Below are 22,109 nucleotides of genomic sequence, written 5' to 3'. Positions count from 1 at the left end.
TATATGTGTCTGTGTGTGTGTAGATAGATAGATGTGTTGTGATGTGATTTGGACTTTTAACGTAGCACGCACGCACGCACGCACACACAGACATACTTACATACATATATACATACATCAAACATACATACATACATACATCAAACATACATACATACATACATACATACATACATACATACATTCAAAAAGATTAAGGTAATAGAGGAGGACAGTAAAAACATATGATAAACATAGTGACTAACAACATCAAGATAAACGGACGATTTTGTGAAAATGCTTGTATTAATAGTTTTATTATAAAATAATTATAAAGAAAATAATTGAAGTTACATTTGTTTCACTGAAGATGAGATCCGAGATGCATAAGTAGTTCTCTGCCAAAATTCTAACAAAAGATATGAAAGTATATTTTCAAAGTCATCCAATACACGATTCGTTAGTCTGAAACATTGTGCTATTGATTGAAATAATTATCTGAAAAAGAAAAGAATTCGGCATGATGGCCATTAATGTTTAATTTTCGCTTACCCCAACCCTACCCAAACACCCTAACCTTAAGCAGATTCAAGTATGTCAAACGTATAACCTTTCACAACCGTAATCCTTTTCCTCTGCTCATTGTGTTAAGCCTGGTATGATCCAACCTTTTCACTGGTTCTTACCTCTACAAGCCAACGACACTGTTTTCAATTATCTTTTACTTCATGTATTTTATTTATTTTTTTTTGTGGGGGGACATAGCCTAAAATTTATATTCGTTAAATCATTTCCACAACAATGAACATTCTGCTTAAAATATTCGAGAACGACAAAATATACATAATGTAAACAGCACGGTCAAATTAGAATGAAATGGAAAAGAAAATCATTTCAAAATCCCATTGAGCCTCGTGATAAAGCACGTGGCAACACAAAAACTACAAAAGGTGTGCAGAAATCACGTGACCCATCTTATATCCCGTTTTCCAGCGCCTTCTCAATCTCGTCTACGAGTTTAGCGTTGATTTTCAGGCCATCCACACCACGCGTTTGGGGTGATGCTGTCGATTTCCATTGTGTGAAGTCAATGGACGGTACACTTGTGCACGGGATGACAGGATTGCTAGAAAAGGAAAGAGCATGTTGGTTTTATTTGTTAGAGGAGATCATTCCTTTCAGGATGAAGGTTGTTTCAATGATACATCGACATATAATTACTGTTATATACTGCATTCTAATTTTAAGGAGATAGATCACGGAAAGATGATCAATTTAAATCATTAAAACTGTCATTTTGAAATGCTGGTATTTCTGCAAAGAACAGATATATGAAGACTGCATTTAGCGCGACATTTGTTTAGCTCAATTATAAAGACTTTGCCGTTTTTCAGCTTATTCTGCCATCTATCAAGATTCAAAATAAGTATGCTGGCATGCATGTCTTTGACGAGCTTGGCACGGATAAATCAAGAAATTATCAAACATACACAATTAATATATATCACCTGAAAATAGTTTACCTGATGTAGCCTTACATGAATGTTCAGGTGCAAAGACTTTGCTGGAAGGTCATTATGATTGACGTATATTTAAAGTGAAACCATCGGCATGAGAAGCTTTAATTACCATAGCATTGTGAGCTGGGCGTCACGATTAACATTACTGACATAATTAACAAAACGTTTGGTTGATAATAATAATACATGAAGGAAAAAAGCTAAAGCTATCAAAGCGTTGCTGTGATTCCATTTTACTATTTTATTTCTCGAATATGTACTGTTAAGAAACGTTTCCTAAATGGGAATGAATGCTAGTCAATTTGAAAGAGTACAAATAACTTCCTTTAAAGCTTCTCATTTGAAGTTTTATCAAGCGTATATGCTTAAATATGACTAGGAAAATAGTGTCAATACTGTTTCGCAAGTACACATTAGGGTGTTTCCGAAACGTTTAATGAACAATTTTTATATCAAGAGATCGTCGCTTTACGTTCGATTGCTGCTTGCTAGATCGTTACTTATCCATATAAGCGTTTTAAACCCGAAGCCCCTCCGAAATGACCTGGATCACCCACCGTTCCCAAACATATATTTATACTGCGTCTGAGCCCAGATGTATGCTGGCGTTTTGAAAGCCACTTTTTATTCAAGATTCTTTGAAACGAAGGTAGTGGATACGTAACATGTCAACACTGTCAATAGATTCAAGACTTCGTGTTTATTAAGAAATCGGGAAGCACCGTGCTGCAAATCCCATCAAGGTATCCTAAGAGTATCTTTATATTATACATTATTTGTTACATATATAAAAAAAAAATGTGTTCATCGTATTAAATTGTTAACTAACTTGACATCTGGCATTCTGAAGGCATCTCTCTGTATTTGTGTCAAACCGATGTTGGCACAGATAATGGCTGATAGCGACGTCTTCCTGATCTCATCCAGTTGCACTATAATGATATATATATATATACAAGCATGCTACAAACTATCACTAACAACACATTTCAATTTAGAAAGCTAACGAAAGAAACATAAAATATATAATTAAAGAAAGATAAATTTCAGTAAAAACAAGATATATTATATCCTTGACGATTGGTCATCTTATAAATTACAAAGTTTGAAATTGGCTATGTGTTATATTATATTGTTTGGAATTGGCTGTGTGTGTGTGTGTGTGTGTGTGTGTGTGTAAGTGTGTGTGTGTGATTTGGATTTATCACGTATCTTTAACAATTTTTCAGTCATATCTCTACGATATCTGCAGTGTGGCAGATTATAGTGATATCGAGCAATGGAGCACCATGACGCACGCATATATCATGATGTTCCACCCAGTCACATTATCCTGACACCAGACCGACCAGTCCTAACACTAACCTCTTAATGCTGAGCGCCTAGCGCGGCTGCTGTTAGTACCATTTTTTATAAGTCTTTGGTATGACTAAGCCTGGGTTCGAATCACGACCTCCCGCATTCGAGGCGGACGCTTTTACCACTAGGCCTATGGAGCGGTCTAAATGTGGCTCTGTGATATGAGATATAGTATGAAACTGGCTATGTGATATAGTGTTTGAAATTGACTATGTGATATATTATAGTATTTAAAATTACATTCCAATAAGGAGAGCATTAGCTTTCATGCATGTTTTAACTGATCATATTATTCTGATCAGTAAGTGGCCAAGACCACCTCAATTATGTGTGTGCATGTGCATGTGCATGCGTGTGTGTGTGTGTGTGTGTGTGTGTGTGTGTGTGTGTGTGTGTGTGTGTGTGAAATGTCTAACATAGGACTCAATTATTGCTACATGTATTTAAACCATTGAGATGGAAACCCGGTTGAGACAAAGAGTCCTAAGTTAATTTCAGTCTATAAGTGAGTATCTGAGGAAAAGAGAATAAATTATGGAAAACAATGGTAGGTCTTCTGAGGATGTATGTGTATATGTGTGGAGTGTGGTGTATCTGTGGATGTTGGTATACAGTGATAGTAAAGAGTATTATTATTAGTAGTATTACTACTACTAATACGACTGCTACTAGTACTACTATATTTACCACTTGGAAATCCTTGAGGTTCTGGACGTTCATACCAATAGGAATCCCCTTCCTTAAGTTTCTGGAATTCCCTTCCCAAGATGCAACTCAGGGTTGGTCCAATCTGGGATCCGTTTACCCATCTTTCAGTAATCACACCCGTAAAGAGGTCAATGTCGCGAGGGTCACTTAAAGAATAATGTACCCATCATGTTTATCCTACTAAAATGTACACAAAAGTAAAACTGAATTGAACAACATTACAGAGTGTATATTCAAACATTACTCAATATTTAGGCGAAAGACGGCAAAGTGACAGGAAGATACATCTGCATTTGGTATAAGTTGTTAGATACCATGACATATAAGTCACCGGTTTCTTGGACTATAAAAACAGTAGAGACTTAGATTATTAAACAATGATTTATACACTGTATGTAGCACAGTTAGATTATTGAGCAATGATTTATACACTGTCTGTAACACACTTAGATTACTGAGCAGTGATTTATACACTGTCTGTAGCACACTTAGATTATTGAGCAATGATTTATACACTGTATGTAGCACACTTAGATTATTGAGCAGTGATTTAGACACTGAATGTAACACACTTAGATTATTGAGCTATGATTTATATATTGTCTGTAGCACACTTAGATTACTGAGCAGTGATTTATACACTGTCTGTAGCACACTTAGATTATTGAACAATGATTTATACACTGTATGTATCACACTTAGATTATTGAGCAATGATTTATACACTGTCTGTGACACACTTAGATTATTGAGCAATGATTTATATATTGTCTGTAGCACACTTAGATTACTGAGCAGTGATTTATACACTGTCTGTAGCACACTTAGATTATCGAACAATGATTTATACACTGTCTGTAGCACACTTAGATTATTGAGATAATGATTAATAATTGTCTGTAGCACATTTAGATTACTGGCAGTGATTTATATACTGTCTGTAGCACACTTAGATTATTGAGCAATGATTTATACTCTGTAATTTTGTGGAAGCTTAGAGTGATATAAGTAGCAAACAGTTATCAGTACATGTACAATTCAGTTAGATAACATCGCTATAAGTTATAAAGTCAGACCAAATCGGACAAACTACATTATTCGATCCGAGCTGATCTGATGATAAGATTCGAACCCGCAACCTTTCGGCCACGAGTTCGGCATAGGAGACAATTGCGATGTAATATCCATGTTTGATAGGGTTTAAACAATACATGAAAATAATAAACTATAATCTTTCATTTAATCGGATGTAGCATCTAAACAAACAGGAATATAACATGGTTGTAATGCATACTCCGTCCAGCATTTGCAGTAACGTTACCATAACCAAACGTTCGATGTGTTATATGTGAGTACCCTAAGTCAAGTGGTCAAGAGGGTTTAATCTGAAGAGTAAAATCGTGGAATTGAATCCACACAATGCTCTGAAAACCATGGGATCCAAACCACACAGTTCTCTGAAATATGAAACCGTGGTATCGAATCCACCCAATGCTCAGACATATGAAATCGTGGTATTGTATTGAATCTACGGAATGAGAATGTCATTGTTTTCCAACTGAAGGTTGAAAAAATCGAACTCCAAGAATAACAAAACAAGAACTATAACCACATCAAAAATAACAACAACACTCATCAACGTTATCAGACTCAATAAAACAATATCATACCGTCATACCTTTCTCATTCATTAGTTAAGAACGTCAAGTACATTTTACAAACCAATTTTTTTAAAAGTGTTATGATTATTTATATTTCCCACACGTTTTAGCCTGAAGTACTATCTAGACGAAACATAAGTTTCATTCTTGCAACAGGGTTCAAGTTTTTGTCAGACCAATTTGTCTTTAGCTGTTTCACGTATTGTCTTGAAATTTCATGGGTATGTACATCTGTAGCAGTGATACTTACAGTTACTCTTCACGCTACATATATACATTGATTTTTTTTTATTTACCTTTGTTTCATTGAACTATTTAATGTACAGTCATGCTATTCAATGTGTATCTTTATTATGAGGAATTGTACTCACCACTAATGTAGGTCACGATGACTTGCTTTTCGTTCATTGATAAGGTTGGTGTTTTCATTTGCCTTTCTTCTCCGACATTGTTGCAGGAAGAGTCATCCAGCAAATTACTGTTTTTATATCACTGACTAATGTTCGGACCTTTGAAACTAAGTCGCAGTGAGATACTTTCCAGGTTTTAGTTGTTATAATTTGAGGGGAGGTCTTTTTAATAATGCAGCGAAAGAGCAGAGTAACAATATTTCAAATTCGTAACAACATCACAGTTATTGAAATATCTACGGTTTAAATTATATAAATAAAATATCCAAATTCTAAAAGTTAACAACATACTCACTCGTAAACTTGACTGAGCAATTTCACTGACGTAGGGTTTTGATCGACAAGACTGTCCCAGCTCGCAGTTAAGGGTGACAACCCACAATTTATTCGATAGTCGCCATATGGCGGCACACCGTGGTCACGTCCCCTGTTAATGTTCAGTGCGGCTAGATCAAAACTCGCACCTGTCGAGTCCTCAAAAAGTCTGTTTCTAGCAGAATCTTCTATTACTCTGTAATGGAATTATTATTATTATTATTATTATTATTATTATTATATCTCGATAATCTTTATCATTATCTTTGAATTTCAACAAAATCCTTCTTTGTGTAGTAGGCCTGACCTCAGTACTTTTCCAAACTTGCAAAAGCTGTTTCCGTTTTGTATTGTATCACTCCTGGTGCTCACTATACGATTAGTATATTATTATTATTATTATTATTATTATTATTATTATTATTATTGTTGTTGTTGTTGTTGTTCTTGGTGGTGGTGGTGGTGGTTTTATTATTATTACTATTATTATTATTATTATTATTATTATTATTATTATTGTTGTTGTTGTTGTTGTTGTTGTTGTTGATGATGATGATGTTGCTGTTCTTGTTGGTTTTATTATTATTATTATTATTATTATTATTATTGTTGTTGTTGTTGCTGCTGCTGTTGGTGTTGGTTTTATTATTATTATTATTATTGTAACAGAAGCAAGCATCTATGAAAATGATTACTGCTGCTACGGCGCGAGACTCTATTTAAGTTAGGTCAATACATTTGCCTTTTGTTGTTTTTGTTTGTATCATGAATATAACTTGAAGTTTTTGTCCGATGCTATAATGCGACGTTCTGAAGGAAACTACATCCTTGAAAAATCACATTGGCAATTGTCCACATGCTGTCTGCGATATATACTTATCCAAAGTTTAAAGGTCGCACGGTTGATGAATTTACTACAAGGAAAACCGCATAGTAATCACTAATTCGAATGAATCATTGCATTCAGACTGTTCCCCAGGTGGCCCCGACGCTTTTAGCAAAAGGTCAATTCGACCACAAGTGGGCATCTGCAAGTTAATTTGCTCTGTTTACTTATGTCTCCAGGGAGTTATGGAAAAAGGTAACGACAAATTTAAATGTGCCAAAGATGACACTGTATAATACCTCAACTATGGCACAGAGTTTTATAAGTTTTTTTTCTTCATAATTTTCTCCTCCACTAAAAAAGTATAAAATAAATTATTGAAATAACAACTCAAAACGAAATGGTGGTAACACGGTTTTGGCATTGCTTGGGCGATACTTTGATAACAAACATGTTTTACATTTGTCACTGGTGGCCATTTTGACGACGTTTTTGTGGTCGTATGACGTCCCTGTTCAAGCCAAAGAGCTAGCTGGGCACCGAATACGTGGCAAAGTGATGAATAGGTTGGTCATCGTCCGGTGACACAAGCACAGTACGTGTCGTCAAAGAAAAAGGAAATCATTAAATATACTAATAATTCGACAAACCATACTTTCTTCTTGTTAAAACTGAAGCGAGATAATTTACAATAAAAGCAAATTTGTGAAAATAGTTTTCCTCTCTGTTTTCTACCAAAGATGATTTCGCTTACAAACATATATAGTTTGGGTCATTAAAGTTCGGTAAGAACAGATTCATTTAATAACACCGTCAGTGATAGTGGCGTTATGGCGTTATTTACCCACGTCAATGCTTATCGGCTAGAAGTGAAGTAATACAGCGGTGTTTGATTATAAATAATAGTGACGTAATGGTATAATTTTGTGGTCAGAAAAACAAGATATAAATGTGATATGCGTAACTACCTGTCTGTTGATGGACAAGGGTCACTAGTTAACCATTTTTGGAGTCCTTGGCTTCCCGTACGCCCATTGAGAAATATGAGATGTGGGTTATTATAAGTCTGAACCAAATCAAACGGTCCCATCTCCGATCCTGTCTGTCTGGTGTTGAGATCACTGTAGAGATCGATGTAGTTTGGAATCCATGTATGTCCCATCCTGTCAAATAAAGAGTGAAATAGTAACTTATTAGTGCATACGCATAGAAGCTCCTGAAATACTATGAAACTTATAACGGTACTACTTTATCTTTTTCTCGAGTGGATGAGTATGTTTTGGAACATATTAAATAAAACAAAATGTAATTCCAATACACACACACACAAACACACACACACACACACACACACACACACATATATATATATATATATATATATATATATATATATATATATATATATATATATATATATATACACATATGTATGTGTGTGTGTGTGTGTGTGTGTGCGTGTGTGTACTGCCGCTCTGTTTGAAATATATTTTGGTGTCAGAATTTGACTAACGCTTTGGTATGAAATGTTCATTTACCCGGAGACATCTTCAAGTATTTACCTAACTTATATACGCACGTTTTCTTTCCCATCTTGGTACTACACTACTACTACTACATTGTCAGATATTTGTTAAATGTTTGTAATCAGCAAGTCAGCCATTTTGAAGAGTTTTCTTGTGAACCTCAAACTTTACCACAGATTTATCCCATAAATAGCTAAAAATAAATGCACATTACTTCTTGATATCGAACTTAGTAGGTGGAGCGTCCGTTTTGGACGCGGGAAATCGTGGAATTACTTTTTAAAACGGTACTGACAGGTGCCTCGCTAGGCGCTTAGATTTAATAGGTTAATGTTAGGACCAGTCGGTCTGGTGACAGGATAATGTTACTGGATGGGACATGATGCAACATGTCTGCGGCGTGATGCCCCAGTGCTAGACATCACTATAAACTGCCATACTGCAGACATCGTAGTGATATGTCTGAACATTTTTTAAAGCTACGTTAAAAATAAAAATAAAAACTCTCTCTCCCCCCCCCCCTTAAAATCGACATTGTTGTTTCCACGTGCATTTCGAGAACAATTTCAATCACTACATCGTTTTTGTCATGTTTTAGTATGCATATAAAGAACTGAAATGTTCACACGCCAATATTATAGTCTTCACATTAGAACATTAAGGACAAGCCATTTTCTGACTCTAACAATTTGATATGACACCTTATCCATGTACAACTTCTCATATGTTTCTGAGGTCAAACTAATAAATAAAACAGCTAGACTATTATTTCGCATCCAATTTTTAAAATGTTGGTATACCTGCCAATTGTTTCTATTTCGGGCACATATAATATTGTTTAAGAAGTTAATTTCAAGCCTTATCTAAGACGTAAACTTTCGTATGATCTTCCGCAAACGGAACACCGGTATTAACACACACACACACACACACACACACACACACACACACAAACGCGCACACACACATACATACATACATACATACATACATACATACATACATACATATATATATATATATATATATATATATATATATATATATATATATATATATATATATATATATATATATATTCTTTCTTATGTGAACGTTTTTAAGAGTACCGTATTTGCCGGCCTATGAGTAGATGCAGATTTTATGTCGATTGAGACAATTTGATAAATTTTCCATCCTTCATCCATATATCAGTAGTTGCTGGGTATAAGACGAGGCCAGATCAATACCTCGACTTCGTCTTTTTCACTTCGTTCCGCACAGCATTACACATTTTATACTATCTGCAACTCAATAACCTTTCCAGTCTGGATCATTGAATGTATGCAAAATTATCTACTTTGTTTGACACGGATTATTTTAAATGTATCATGCGCTTTTAGCCACATCTAATAAAGCTGACCTGAAAATTTATTGAATTACAGACAGGATCAAATTCGCGATGCTGTGTGGAATTAAACTATAATGACTTCCGGTTTCACAAATATTAGTAGTGTCACTGTATCTTATAGGCCGGGCAAATACTTTATTACCAATCCAATCACCTACATTTTAGGAATTCAATACAATTTTCATGTAAAATCTGAATAATCGAAGAGAATCCAGAGAAGGGGTAAACTTGGGGTGACTACCTCTTACCCATTACCATGTACTTACCACTTACCATGTACCAAAATGGATAAGGCAACTGGGATTGTAGAGATATTAGATGACGACATACCTATAGGCTATTCCGAAATCATTTGAGATAGTGGCATCTCGCGTATTGTCGTAACTGGTACTGTAACCGGTCCTGAGACTAGCCAGGTTGTACGTCGCCATGACATCTTTATTTATGAAGGATTTTAGGTATCCATTGTAAACGATGTGTTGTATCTGAGCGATGTTGACCTTTCTCGCCTCCTGGAACAGCTTTTCCACAGTCCAGCCGGGATTAACGGCCTTGAGTGCGTTCACGATTCGGTTGTGTTCGTTTATAAACAATGTATGGTAAGAAGTGAGCGAAGGCACGACATTGACTCTCGTATCACCTGTAGAAGAAAAAATGCACTGTTTGTAGATCCTGACAAATTTTTATTTTATTATATATTTTTTGTGCATTCCTAAGTGCTTTCATTTTAAATATTTTGCTGGCTGACTGGTTTGGGGTCTGGAGGTGTGTAGACATGTTGTACAATGATATGGAGTTCCATTCGAGGTTTTGTTCCCTATCCCATCCAAGGCATGTTATTAGGGAAATCGTTAAGAAGAGAAAAATCCATACCTTGGATAAGGAATGATAATAATAATAATAATAATAACAATAACAACAACAACAACGACAATAATAATAGTAATTAATAATAATAATAATGACAGTATAGCATTTAATATTTTGTGTGTGCGTTTGTGATTTGGATTTTTAAGGTAGGTTTAATAATTTTTCAGACAAAACTCTACGATGTCTGCAGTGGGCAGTTTAAAGTGATGTCTAGCACTGGGGCATCATGCTGTAGACATGTGGCATGATGTCCCGCCCAGTCACATTATCCTGACACAAGGCCGACTTGGCCTAACGCTAACCTCTTAATGCTGAGCGCCTATCGAGGCAGATGCTAGTACCATTTTTTGTATATCTTTGGTATGACTCAGCCTTGGTTCGAACCCACGTCTTCCCGCATCCGATGTGTACGCTCTAACCACTATGCCACCAAAACTTTTGTAGCTTTACATTATTAGATTATATATATATATATATATATATATATATATATATATATATATATATATATATATATATATATATATATATATGTAGTTTAATGCGTTTGTAAGAGAAAATATGAACGAGTTTTTCGGAGGAAAATAATGCTCGACCTTGGGACTTAAGTATATCCATCCAATAAAACGAGTTCATATTTTCCCATACAAATAATGTAACCATTTTATTATGTGCTCATTTTTGTAATTCTAAATAGGCTTAATTATATAAATAAAAATACACTACACGAAACAAAGTAACTGAATGTATGCCGTATTCCGAACTAGATTAACAAGCGCAGATTCATCATTACACAACAATAATGTTAATGCGCACATAGCTCCACCCAGAAAATTTGAACACGGTCGTGCGCTAAACATAACTTTCAAAAGATAATGGCGTTTTGGTCTACTTAAAATTGAAATTTGGAGTCATATTGTGAATGAATGCACATTGCAACAACTTTTCCATTGATTTGGAATGAATAGGTATTGGTATTTTGTGTCGCTTCTACGAAATTTCGTGATTATGGGCTTGATTTATATGCCAATTCTACATGAAGTACATTTGATTTCAGCGTAGACGGAGCAGCGTACTATTGACATCTGCAAGTGTTTTTTTTCTGTTCTGCTATTGAACGTTTGAAATCATAATGTGGGGAAAACATGAAGACGTTCAATTGCAATGATCAAAAAGACGCTATAGAAAATAATGTTTATTTCATTTTGAGCGCAGAAAGGAGGATGTAATTGCACTTTGAATATAGTCGAAATTACAGTACAATTTCGAAATGCGTATTCAAGCTTGAGAACCCATAATATGGCTGATGTAATATGGATTTACAGAATTAATAAAGTACTTTTTGAGAAAATTCAGGATGTAAAACTGTAAGTATATGTTTTGTCATTCTTTTTACCAGCTGAAGAAGACCCTTTCTAACGTCTGAAGCTTGCGAAATGTACTAAAGAAGCTGGTATGTGGCAGTCCAGGAAACATCTGCTTTGGTTTATTCATTTGGTTTACACCATCCACAGACAAATTAAATAAATCAAAAGTGATGGTGTCTGCGTCCATTGTTTGTTTACAATAGAAAGTAGTTCTTTTATTCACGTGAGTTGAATACCAATTGCACGCGAGTTCAATATCGTAAAATAATGAACGATTCTGAGTGTGTGTGTGTGTGTGTGTGTGTGTGTGTGATTTGGATTTTTAACGTAGCTTTAACAATTTTTCAGTCATATCACTACGATGTCTGTAGTGTGGCAGTTTGTAGTGATGTCTAGCACTGGGGCATCATGTCGCAGGCATGTAGCATGATGTCCCACCCAGTCACATTATCCTGACACCAGGCCAACCAGTCCTAACACTAACCTTTTAATGCTGAGCACCAAGCGATGCAGCTGTTAGTGCTATTTTTGTAAGTCTTTGGTATCACTCAGCCGGGGATCGAACCCACTACCTCCCGCATCCGAGGCGGACGCTCGAACCACTAGGCCATCGGAGGGATATAACGATTCTGATATTGGGAATATTTGAACCCTGAAGGATTACAGTATGGTTTAATATAGTTTTACGTTCACTATTTAATTTATTGATGTTTTAACGTTTCGACAAAAGCTTCAGCTAAACAGGGGCAATGGGGTTAAAAAAAAACACCATAAAACACGAATCTCTCTCTCTCTCTCTCTCTCTCTCACACACACACACACACACACACACACACACACATGTATGTATGTATGTATGTATGTATGTATGTATGTATGTAGACCACGAAATGAAAGAAGAAAAGTGCAATGGAATACATATGCATATCTCTCTCTCTCTCTCTCTCTCTCTCTCTCTCTCTCTCTCTTTTCCCACCAAAATGATGAGAAAACATTTTAGCGTTGATGATGCAATTTACCTATTGCTGGTAATCTGAAATAGCACACAGTGATGCTATTAATATTTATGAAACCGGAAATCATTATAGTTTAATCCCACACAGCATCGCGAATTTGATCACATATGTAATTCAATAAATTTTCAGGTCAGCTTTGTTATATGTAGCTAAAAGTGCATAATACGATTAAAATATTTCGTGTCAAACAAAGTAGATACATTTGGTTACACTTAATAATCCAGACTGGAAAGGATACTGAGTTACAGATAGGATGAAATTTACAATGCTGTGTGGAACAAAGTGAAAAAACCGAAGCCGGGGTGTTGATCTGGCCTTGTCTTACACTCAGCATCAGCTTACGTATAGAAAAAGGATGGAAAAGTTACCAAAAAAATTTGCACAATCGACTTAAACTCCGCATGGACTTATATGCCGGCAAATACGGTTATCACGTTTATATCGCTGTATTGAAATACTTTCAGGATCAGATTTGGTATCTTTATACACATTATCAATACACCGTATCAATACACAATATCAATACACAATATCAATACACAGTATCAATACACAATATCAATACACAGTATCAATACACAATACCAATACACAGTATCAATAAACAATATCAATACAGAGTATCAATACACAGTATCAATACACAATATCAATACACAGTATCAATACACAATACCAATACACAGTATCAATAAACAATATCAATACAGAGTATCAATACACAGTATCAATACACAATATCAATACACAGTATCAATACACCATATCAATGTACAATAACACTACCCAAAGTGCATTATTGGTCACCCAACATAATATGTGTTAAAACTATATGATAGCACCTCTCTCTCTCTCTCTCTCTCTTTGCGATGTTGCCATTAACGAAGGCAACTTCATCTCTGTGCTTTTCAATTAAAACAATTATTCATTATATCCTTTATTCCCAATACAATTACCCGAAAAGCTTCACAGTTTAAACATTACAGTTATACCTGCATGATGGCAGAATTCTCCGGCGTGATTAAGGACACATCCTACGTTGAGGTTACTTGGTAAGTTGTTTCCTAAGCTCGTCTTCATGTATTCTGAAACGTTACACAACTACTATGAAGCAAAAACATATATAGAGAGATATACAGGTGGAAATTTAATTTGACATTAGATAGCATTGCAAAATGTTTGCTTGTGTGTGTTTTTTTTTTTTTGTATTTTTTAACGTAGCTTTAACAACTTTAGTCATATTGCTACGATGGCTGCAGTGTGATATTTTACGGTGTTTATTAGCGTCATGCCGCGGACGTGTATCATCATCTCCCACGCTCTCCCATTATCCTGACGCAAAACCGATCGGACCTAACACTAACTTCTTAATGCTGAGCGTCCTGCGGACGCTCTGACCACTTGACCCATGGGAGCGGTCAGCCTTGGAAATGACACGATGTCACACTGAGTATACTCTCTCTCTCTCTCTCACACACACAATGTCAAATTATATAGTTTATATTTCTTAATAAATTAATTTATTATAAAATATTGAGGTGAACAAGTGTGTTTTTAAATATGTATTATATCTTTATTGCCTACATTAGCTTCATTAAGAAAATTGAATTTTTAAACGAACTCATCGTTCTTATTTGTTGCTAGACGTCTTGGTGTACCATTTGATTTCTAGACGAATTCTGTTTGACAAGATTACACTCTTGAGCAATCGTTTAGAAACTGGAACCAAACTTCCATCGTAAACAAGTGCCACCTGGAGAGAGTGTTAGTGTGTCATTTGGACTTGTAGCTTTAAAAAAATTTTCAGTCATAGGCGGAACTTCTAACCGCTAGGCCACCGGAATGATTTGGCCACGTGAAGGAGTATTATCGCAGAGTGTTAGATTTTTCGTTCATTAAGCAACATTTCCTTACCGCCATTTCTTAATGACTGCAACTCATCGACAGTCGAACCATACACATTGGATCCGTCGATATAGGATGTAATTTCGTTCTGCTGCTGACGGAATCCTGAATAATAATAATAATAATAATAATAATAGAAGAAGACAATCTGAAGGAAAAAGCAGAACAAGAAAGTTGTTGTTGTTGTTGTTGTTTTAGGTTTAAACGCCATTTTTCAGCACAAGATAGGCTATACATGGCGGAACAAGAAAGAAAAAAAGAAACTTTTTCAGTGTATGGTCCCTAATATTCACTAAAGTAAGTTCCTAAATTCTTGCATGAGATCGTAAACAAACAGATAAATAAACATAAAAGACGGAAGGACGGATAGATGAAATTTACAATGATGTACATAGACGGAAAAAGCACTTGTAAATGAATGAGAAATATCAATCCAGGAACAAAGAGGAAATTAAAAATATCAAGATTTCTGCATATAGGTTATAAGCATGTAATTAAAAATGTCGAGGTTTTCGCTCATCGATTACAATCAGGCATTTAATAATAGTAAATCTTTGCATGAAGTTTACAATCAGTTAGTTAAAAATACCAAGCTTTGCGATTTTCGAATTAGCGACGTTTAGATGATATCTATAATATGCTATTAGCAATGTGTGTATTGTATGCTATTAGCAATGTGTGTATTGTATGCACAATGTTCTATTAAAACCAGTGTGCTGTACAAATAATTTGCTATTGTCATCATGCATGTTGTAACATAATTTGCTAATAAAATGTTTGTGCTCTTTGCAAAATACTTGTCTCTCTAAATTCGCAATAATTGCAGGCTCCCCAGTACACTGATATTTACTTCAACTGGAAACAATTCTGAGACAAAAGATTCTAATACGATAAACAATTCCCAAATATAAGAAACAAAAATAATTGAATAAGAATTTTACCTGGGGTACAACCCGGGTTTGCCGCTGCCGATCGTACAACACTCATGCAAGTTCCATCTGGAAAGTGAGGGTCTCCTGGAGGGATTCTAATCGGAATGCATTCTGGTCTGTGGAATTAGGAGAACACACATTTAAATCAATAAATATATGAATAGTCTTGCAATGCAGAAAAATATTACCGATAAAATACATATCACAAGAAAATTTGCATACATTTCAACCAATTAAATATAGGAAGTAAGCATGCATTCGCGACATTGTGAGAAATTCGTTGTTAATGTCACATGAGTTGATATTTCTTTAGTCCTTCTTTTGTGTATATATATTGTGCCCATTTCTTTCTTTTATTCGTTTGTTTCTTTGTTTATTTCTTACCATTACCTACCGGTCAATTGGTTGGCAGCAGGATATAGTCGATCCATCCGTACCTGAAAATATAATTTTAAACTGCAATTACTTGTAACAGACTTATAAGGAACAAAACAGATGCAGTGACCAGCGTGCTAATTTGATTGACACGTTTCATGTCAAGTGACCCCTAATCAGAATGAGCTTGATGTAATTTAGAGACGAACGAGGACAAAAACTATGCTCAGAAAATGGACGATATGTCAAGGTGTTTATGCCAAGTAGAGTCCTGTGACTTTTATAATCTGGCATTACAGCTGCTGAAATGAATCCTAGTTACGACAATAAATCCAATTTGTACACAATTTCAAAACCGATATAGTAGGCAGCAGTTATTTTAATTATCCTCCTTCTCCACCTTGCGAACCTTTTAATTTCAAAGGTTACAAGGTCTAGTACAGAGTTGGGGTACTGATTTATTCCGTCTTCGTCTTCACTGTTTGCATTTTTCCTCGAAAACCACGGAGTCACAAAAGAGTAAATAAAACAGCTGTTGTTGATATTTTGAGATTTAGCCGGTTCCGGAAAAATTCACTTGCACTAAAATTCAAGTTATTTCATTTAAATGCAACTATTTCCAGAAAATGCATCACAACGTATTTTGACGCTTGTATATGCAAGAAAGAGGGTAACATGATTAATATAGTCTTGCTAACCAATGCTCAGGAGTTTATTAAAATTGTGGACAAAATGAAGCAACCATCTAAAGAGATTAATGTAGTGATACCTTATGGACTTCTTGCAACTACAGGAATTTGCATTGGGATGTAAGATTACTTTGAGACTTCCTGAGCATGTGTGTTGTGGAGGGGGTAATAGTGTGTTACTCCTTCGACACGTCTAACTGTTGACATTTATCTAATATGGCCAAGCTAGTTTCTCGCACCTGTTTCTGTAGGTGTGCGAATGACGTCATGGTCGAGAAATTGGCCCATTTGGAACGTGTGTAGAGTGATGTTAAGGTTGGTGGTAAAGCCATTTCTGTTGATATGGACGACATTGCTGATCGTTCGGGGATTGGGTAATGGCTTGCCAGTAATTCCGGTCGCACGCGGCCCTCCAACAGTACCTGTGATAATAATAATAATAATAATAATAATAATAATAAATTATAATCGTTTTCGTCGTCCGTAAAAGTGATATACGAATTATGCTGTTAAAGTGTTTTTGTAGTGTCGAATGTCAAATCATAGGTTTGGTCTGCCACCAAAATATATTGATTATATTCGCTTTTTTCTGTTATGGGGCCTTACATCTTGATGTTTTTAGAATAAACGAGAGTCACTTAGACTAGTCATGACTGATTGTCAAATCCGCAAACATATTTAACTCGTCCTTGAGATCAGCTGAATATATTCCTAATTAGTATCTTATGCCAGAGCACCCCATCCCCACCGCACTTAGCCTCACACCCCACCCCACCCCATACTTAGTCACAAAAGTTTGCTTTGATTTTACAAGTTGTATTATGCTACAAATACTTTACATGTAAATTTGTGTAACTCACCGGGTTCGTAGGCAGGGCCGATAACTCTTTTCTGGGCCACGTTGCTTTTTCCCCATTCTGGATTTTTGATGTTGTTACAGGATCCATCTATCGTTCTGTATGGGCTTAATGGATCACACTTGTATGTGGTGGGCAGTGGACATACTCCTCGAAGCATGAGAGTTTCTTGAACTAGAGTTGCTGTTGGGTCACTAGTCACATCCGCAATGGAGAAGCCTCTGAACAAATACAAGAATGAAAATAAATAAATAAATAAATAAATAAATAAATAAATAAATAAATAAATAAATTTAGCCAGTAAGTCAGAAAGACAGAAGCGAAGAAAAACTAAAAAGAAATGTGAAATTTAGAAAGAACGGACGGAATGATTTTGATAACTAGGGATGAATAGAATGAGAAACCGGAGAAAGAAAAGATAACGTGGGAAAAGAGGGTTTGAACTGGAGAATGAAACACGTGGAAAAAGAGGATTTAAACTAGAGAATGAAGCACGTGGAAAAAGAGGATTTGAACTAGATAATGAAACACGTGGTAAAAGAGGATTTGAACTAGAGAATGAAACACGTGGAAAAAGAGGATTTGAACTAGAGAATGAAACATGTGGAGAAAGAGGATTTGAACTAGATAATGAAACACGTGGTAAAAGAGGATTTGAACTAGAGAAAGAAGCACGTACATTCTTAAGTAATTCAACTCTTGTTTGTTCTTTTATTTCTTTATTTATTCACGGATCATTCCATTGTTCTTTTGCGAATTGAGATAAAACCAAATAAAGAATGATTCAATATTAGTGACTGGACTTTAGAATGAATCATATATGATAACTGATATGGCAATAAATGGACATCTATTGCTTTTAAATAATACAAATCTCCAAGTCAAATTCTTAAAGGTCAAAAGTTTTCATATTTTATTGCATTCTTTTAAGAGAGAGAGAGAGAGAGAGAGAGAGAGAGGTATTGGCCATCTGAACATGATCGGAAGATTCGATTTGTACGATAATAAACCATTCCAGAGTATTGTAAAGTCTTGTTAAACAATCGTTGTGGCTGAATCTTTCAAAGAAAACAACATGTCTTCTTTCTCCACATAGATTCTTTGATACGAAACGATTCAAAATTATCCCGACTCAATCCTGATAACAGATAATTTAGATAAGAAACTGAATTCTTACCTATCCAAAAGATGCTGCGTTGTGTCAAAAACATGGTTTGCGATATTACTTATTTCTTGAGATTTAGATCTGCGACCATGAAACCTTTGTAACAAATCTTCAGATCTTCCGCTGAAACTTCTATCCGTGCCTGAGATACATAAAGAGATATATCATTCTGAGAGAAAAAAACATTGTTTATTCGTCATGTTGAAAACACACTGATATGTTCCGCAGATTGAGATATTCACCGTGTTTACGTGGGCATGCGACAGAAGTGTTATTTAGCGCACGTTTTTCTGGATACGATGGCAAAATGGTCAAATAATGTTCCATTGAGAACACTAACGTGTTTATTTTCGTTTCTGCAGTATTGTTTTCGTTCAGTTTTTTTTTCTTCTCATTCCATTTGTAATATTGGATTTAAAACTTGAGATAGTAAATTTTAACGGTCAAATGTACAAACATGAAGCAGAGAAAGCTAACTACGTTAATCTACATATATTGTGCTTTCCATTGCCTTGACCCTAAATTATATACGTTGTCTTTTTTTGTTTGTAGAAAAGTTGTGTACTTTCTTGACATTTTTTTCTGTTATCTCAATTAATAATAATTTGCAGACTCTATGACCTCTATAGCCCTGACCCTAAATATTTTGTTCTTGTCTTTCTAGTTATTGAAAAACTACCGCCATTTTATTGTTAATATTTTCCAGACTACTCCATCTGGCTCAACGTCACTTTTTGTTCATTCCATTTTAGATCCATTATGATACAGAAATACATCAACTAAATATCACAAAACCGGATATGCTAACTGAAGCGATAAAATTTCCATTCTATTTTCGGATGCGCTTTGAAAGTTTATAAGAAAAGAAGGCAAAACAACAAACTCATGTTAAAAGAAACAAGAAAGAAATAGATCACTGCAACAACTTTTTGAGAGATTATGAGGACCAGTTTCCAAGCGAATTTTAAAATTAAGTTTTAATTAGTTGCATGCTATTAATGACTTTTCGATAAAAAAATGGATTACCATCTTCATACAGTTGACGGTTTCTATCTCGTTTCGCAGCCTGGTTCCTGCTGGCACTAATTATTGCATCAGCAATGTTGTTAGTGGGAATCTGAGCCTCCGCATCATGGATTATATACCCCACCACCAATATGCACCAAAGAGATGGTGAGTGCATCTATAATAATAATAATAATGTGAAAGGTTACATTGTATAAAGTCAAGTTGTTTCACCGTTATTTTCAACGCGTTACGATATGGTAACAGAGTATTCGAATTCATCAGTGAGTGAAACAACCTGGCACAAGGTGTACATTTTGGCTTTTGTTGGCGATAATAATCGAGGTAGCTACAAATGAATGGCGCAGACTATCTGAAGCTCGAAAGGAAACCAGGAAGCATCTCGCTGGGAATTCGTCCTAAGCTGTGTGTTGTTAGGAAATACGGAAGAACCATGAGAACGACTGATTCATGCTTTTCAAGGCCTAATCTCAGCGGACCACTAGCATACGATTTCGTTTTCCAATGACAAGACCTTGCTGCCACGGCTTGACCGGCGTAGAAACCTATATTTTTTTCCTAGCGTTCCATTTGAATAATGAGTTGTTAAAAAGAAGATATATAATTACGACCGTGATGATAAAACACTGCATGCAGGGCAGGTTTTGCAACGGTTTCCAGTTGGGTCAAGATGAAATATGGAGCCATTTGGTTAAAAAGATGAATATTCGAGATAACAAGGCAATGAAGTACTAAATCACAGGGTAAAAACATAAAGTTAAGCTTGTAGACAGACGTCATCGTGGTGTTAGACTTTATGACCTTCGTATTCAGGCATTGCCGCACTTCATGATGCTTTAATTAACAGAGCCATCTCTAAAAGAATATGGCTGTAGTGACTGTATGCCTAGCAAGCTAATGACAGCGCCAAATATGGTAAGTGAAATAACAAAAATAAGAAATAAAAATCATGCAGGTAAGAGTAATTAAATCGGACGGACCGTGACTGAGAAAGTAATCCGCGGATGAACAATGTAAAACATTTTAATGTAAACTGCAAGCATAATCAGATACAAGTATAGTTTTAAAACATAATCAGTTGTCACTATTGCCGCTGGACTTGCAAATATAAGCTAACCTTGAAAAGTCGATACCGAATGACGGACAGGCAGTTTAATAAACAAACATGCATCGGTAACATGGGTAGCAAATAATAAATAAAAAGGAAAAGTAGAATATGAACTTTTCGATTAATTAGACTTCTGATAGGTGATGACGGTAATTTCTTATAAAGAGTTCAAGTAATGAAAATTCAGAATGTTTTATTTTAAACAATATCGTTGACTTCTGTGGAACTGCTGATATTCTCTATGTTCGAAAACGCGGCAAAGCTTCAAAACGATACAACATAAACTGAATGTCGAGTTCATTATGCACAACTCGATATCGAAATAAAAAAATTAAAGCTAAGAATCACAAAGCTCAATTCTATGTAAGGTCGAAGGAAATCAAAGTGAATTAAACAAAATCATTGTGATGATTTCAATGAGATGTCTAGTTCCACCATTAGACTTTGTGGTTATAGTGCACATCGTACATAAGACCACAACATTTGGGTTTTCAATGATGTTGTACTACATCATAATTGATTTTCAACAAACAGGTAACAAAATCAATTAAAGTAAATTTAGTATGTAAAATAAATGAAATAATATGCATTCAATAAAATGAAATACACTTAAATCTATATACTTTTGTAAAAGAAACAAATTGACTCGCCTACATCATAAAAGTACATCCTCATCCTGTCTGTTAACAATTTTCTGTTTCAGGCCAAGCCGATAAAACGTAAAGAGAGCTCATTAAGCAAAGTATATATATATATTCGTTACTGTGTCTGTGTCTTGTCATAGTCATTTTAGTCTCACCTCTTGCGCTCCTTTCCAGTGTAAGCCTTAATTGCCGTTGTAGGGAAATCTTATTCTGCTTCATCGGAATGCTTGCTCTTTTATATAGGGACCCGACGTCACTTTCCGTGCTACGGGTGCTGATTTTACCCCAGATAAGGTTACTGATTATGGGGGCGTTACCCTAAAATCACTCGTGGCCTACGTGACGAATAACAAAAGCATCAGTGGACAAAGACATGCGTTCAAAAAAATGATACCTAAACTTTTCCTACACTTGACGATTAAATTGCAATGTATCCTTAACATATAACAAATAGTAATTAT

At 35.3% G+C, this 22,109-nt stretch overlaps 1 protein-coding gene across 1 annotated transcript; it reads right to left on the bottom strand.

Moving 5' to 3' along the window:
• Positions 1-277: 277 nt before the first annotated feature.
• Positions 278-21,851, bottom strand: LOC149790287 (immunomodulatory peroxidase-like). Its single transcript, XM_089973440.1, has 15 exons — positions 21,804-21,851; positions 19,897-20,053; positions 18,883-19,012; positions 17,709-17,926; positions 17,088-17,270; positions 16,179-16,221; positions 15,794-15,900; positions 14,862-14,957; positions 13,940-14,032; positions 10,025-10,334; positions 7,747-7,941; positions 5,933-6,148; positions 3,546-3,712; positions 2,329-2,431; positions 278-1,105 (listed from the first exon to the last, which is right to left on the bottom strand). The coding sequence occupies exons 2-15, from the start codon at positions 20,051-20,053 to the stop codon at positions 955-957; spliced, it is 2,169 nt and encodes a 722-aa protein (XP_089829566.1). The 5' UTR covers positions 21,804-21,851; the 3' UTR covers positions 278-954.
• Between the last annotated feature and the right edge of the window lie 258 nt (positions 21,852-22,109).

The sequence above is a fragment of the Sinohyriopsis cumingii genome, chromosome 10 (assembly GCF_028554795.1).
Source record: "Sinohyriopsis cumingii isolate HCF-2022 chromosome 10, ASM2855479v2, whole genome shotgun sequence".
Lineage (NCBI taxonomy): Eukaryota > Metazoa > Mollusca > Bivalvia > Unionida > Unionidae > Sinohyriopsis > Sinohyriopsis cumingii.
The sequence above is the reverse complement of the archived record's forward strand: the minus strand, read 5'-3'. Positions and strand labels throughout refer to the sequence as shown.

Bases quoted from the DNA above. Each gene is read 5' to 3' on its own strand.
- LOC149790287 (XM_089973440.1), bottom strand. From the start codon at position 20,053: ATGCACTCACCATCTCTTTGGTGCATATTGGTGGTGGGGTATATAATC. The intron at 16,222-17,087 runs GTGCGAGAAACT...TTATATTTTCAG, and splicing joins TCGCACACCTACAGAAACAG to GTACGGATGGATCGACTATA. The intron at 14,033-14,861 runs GTAAGGAAATGT...GTAACGTTTCAG, and splicing joins GCAGTCATTAAGAAATGGCG to AATACATGAAGACGAGCTTA.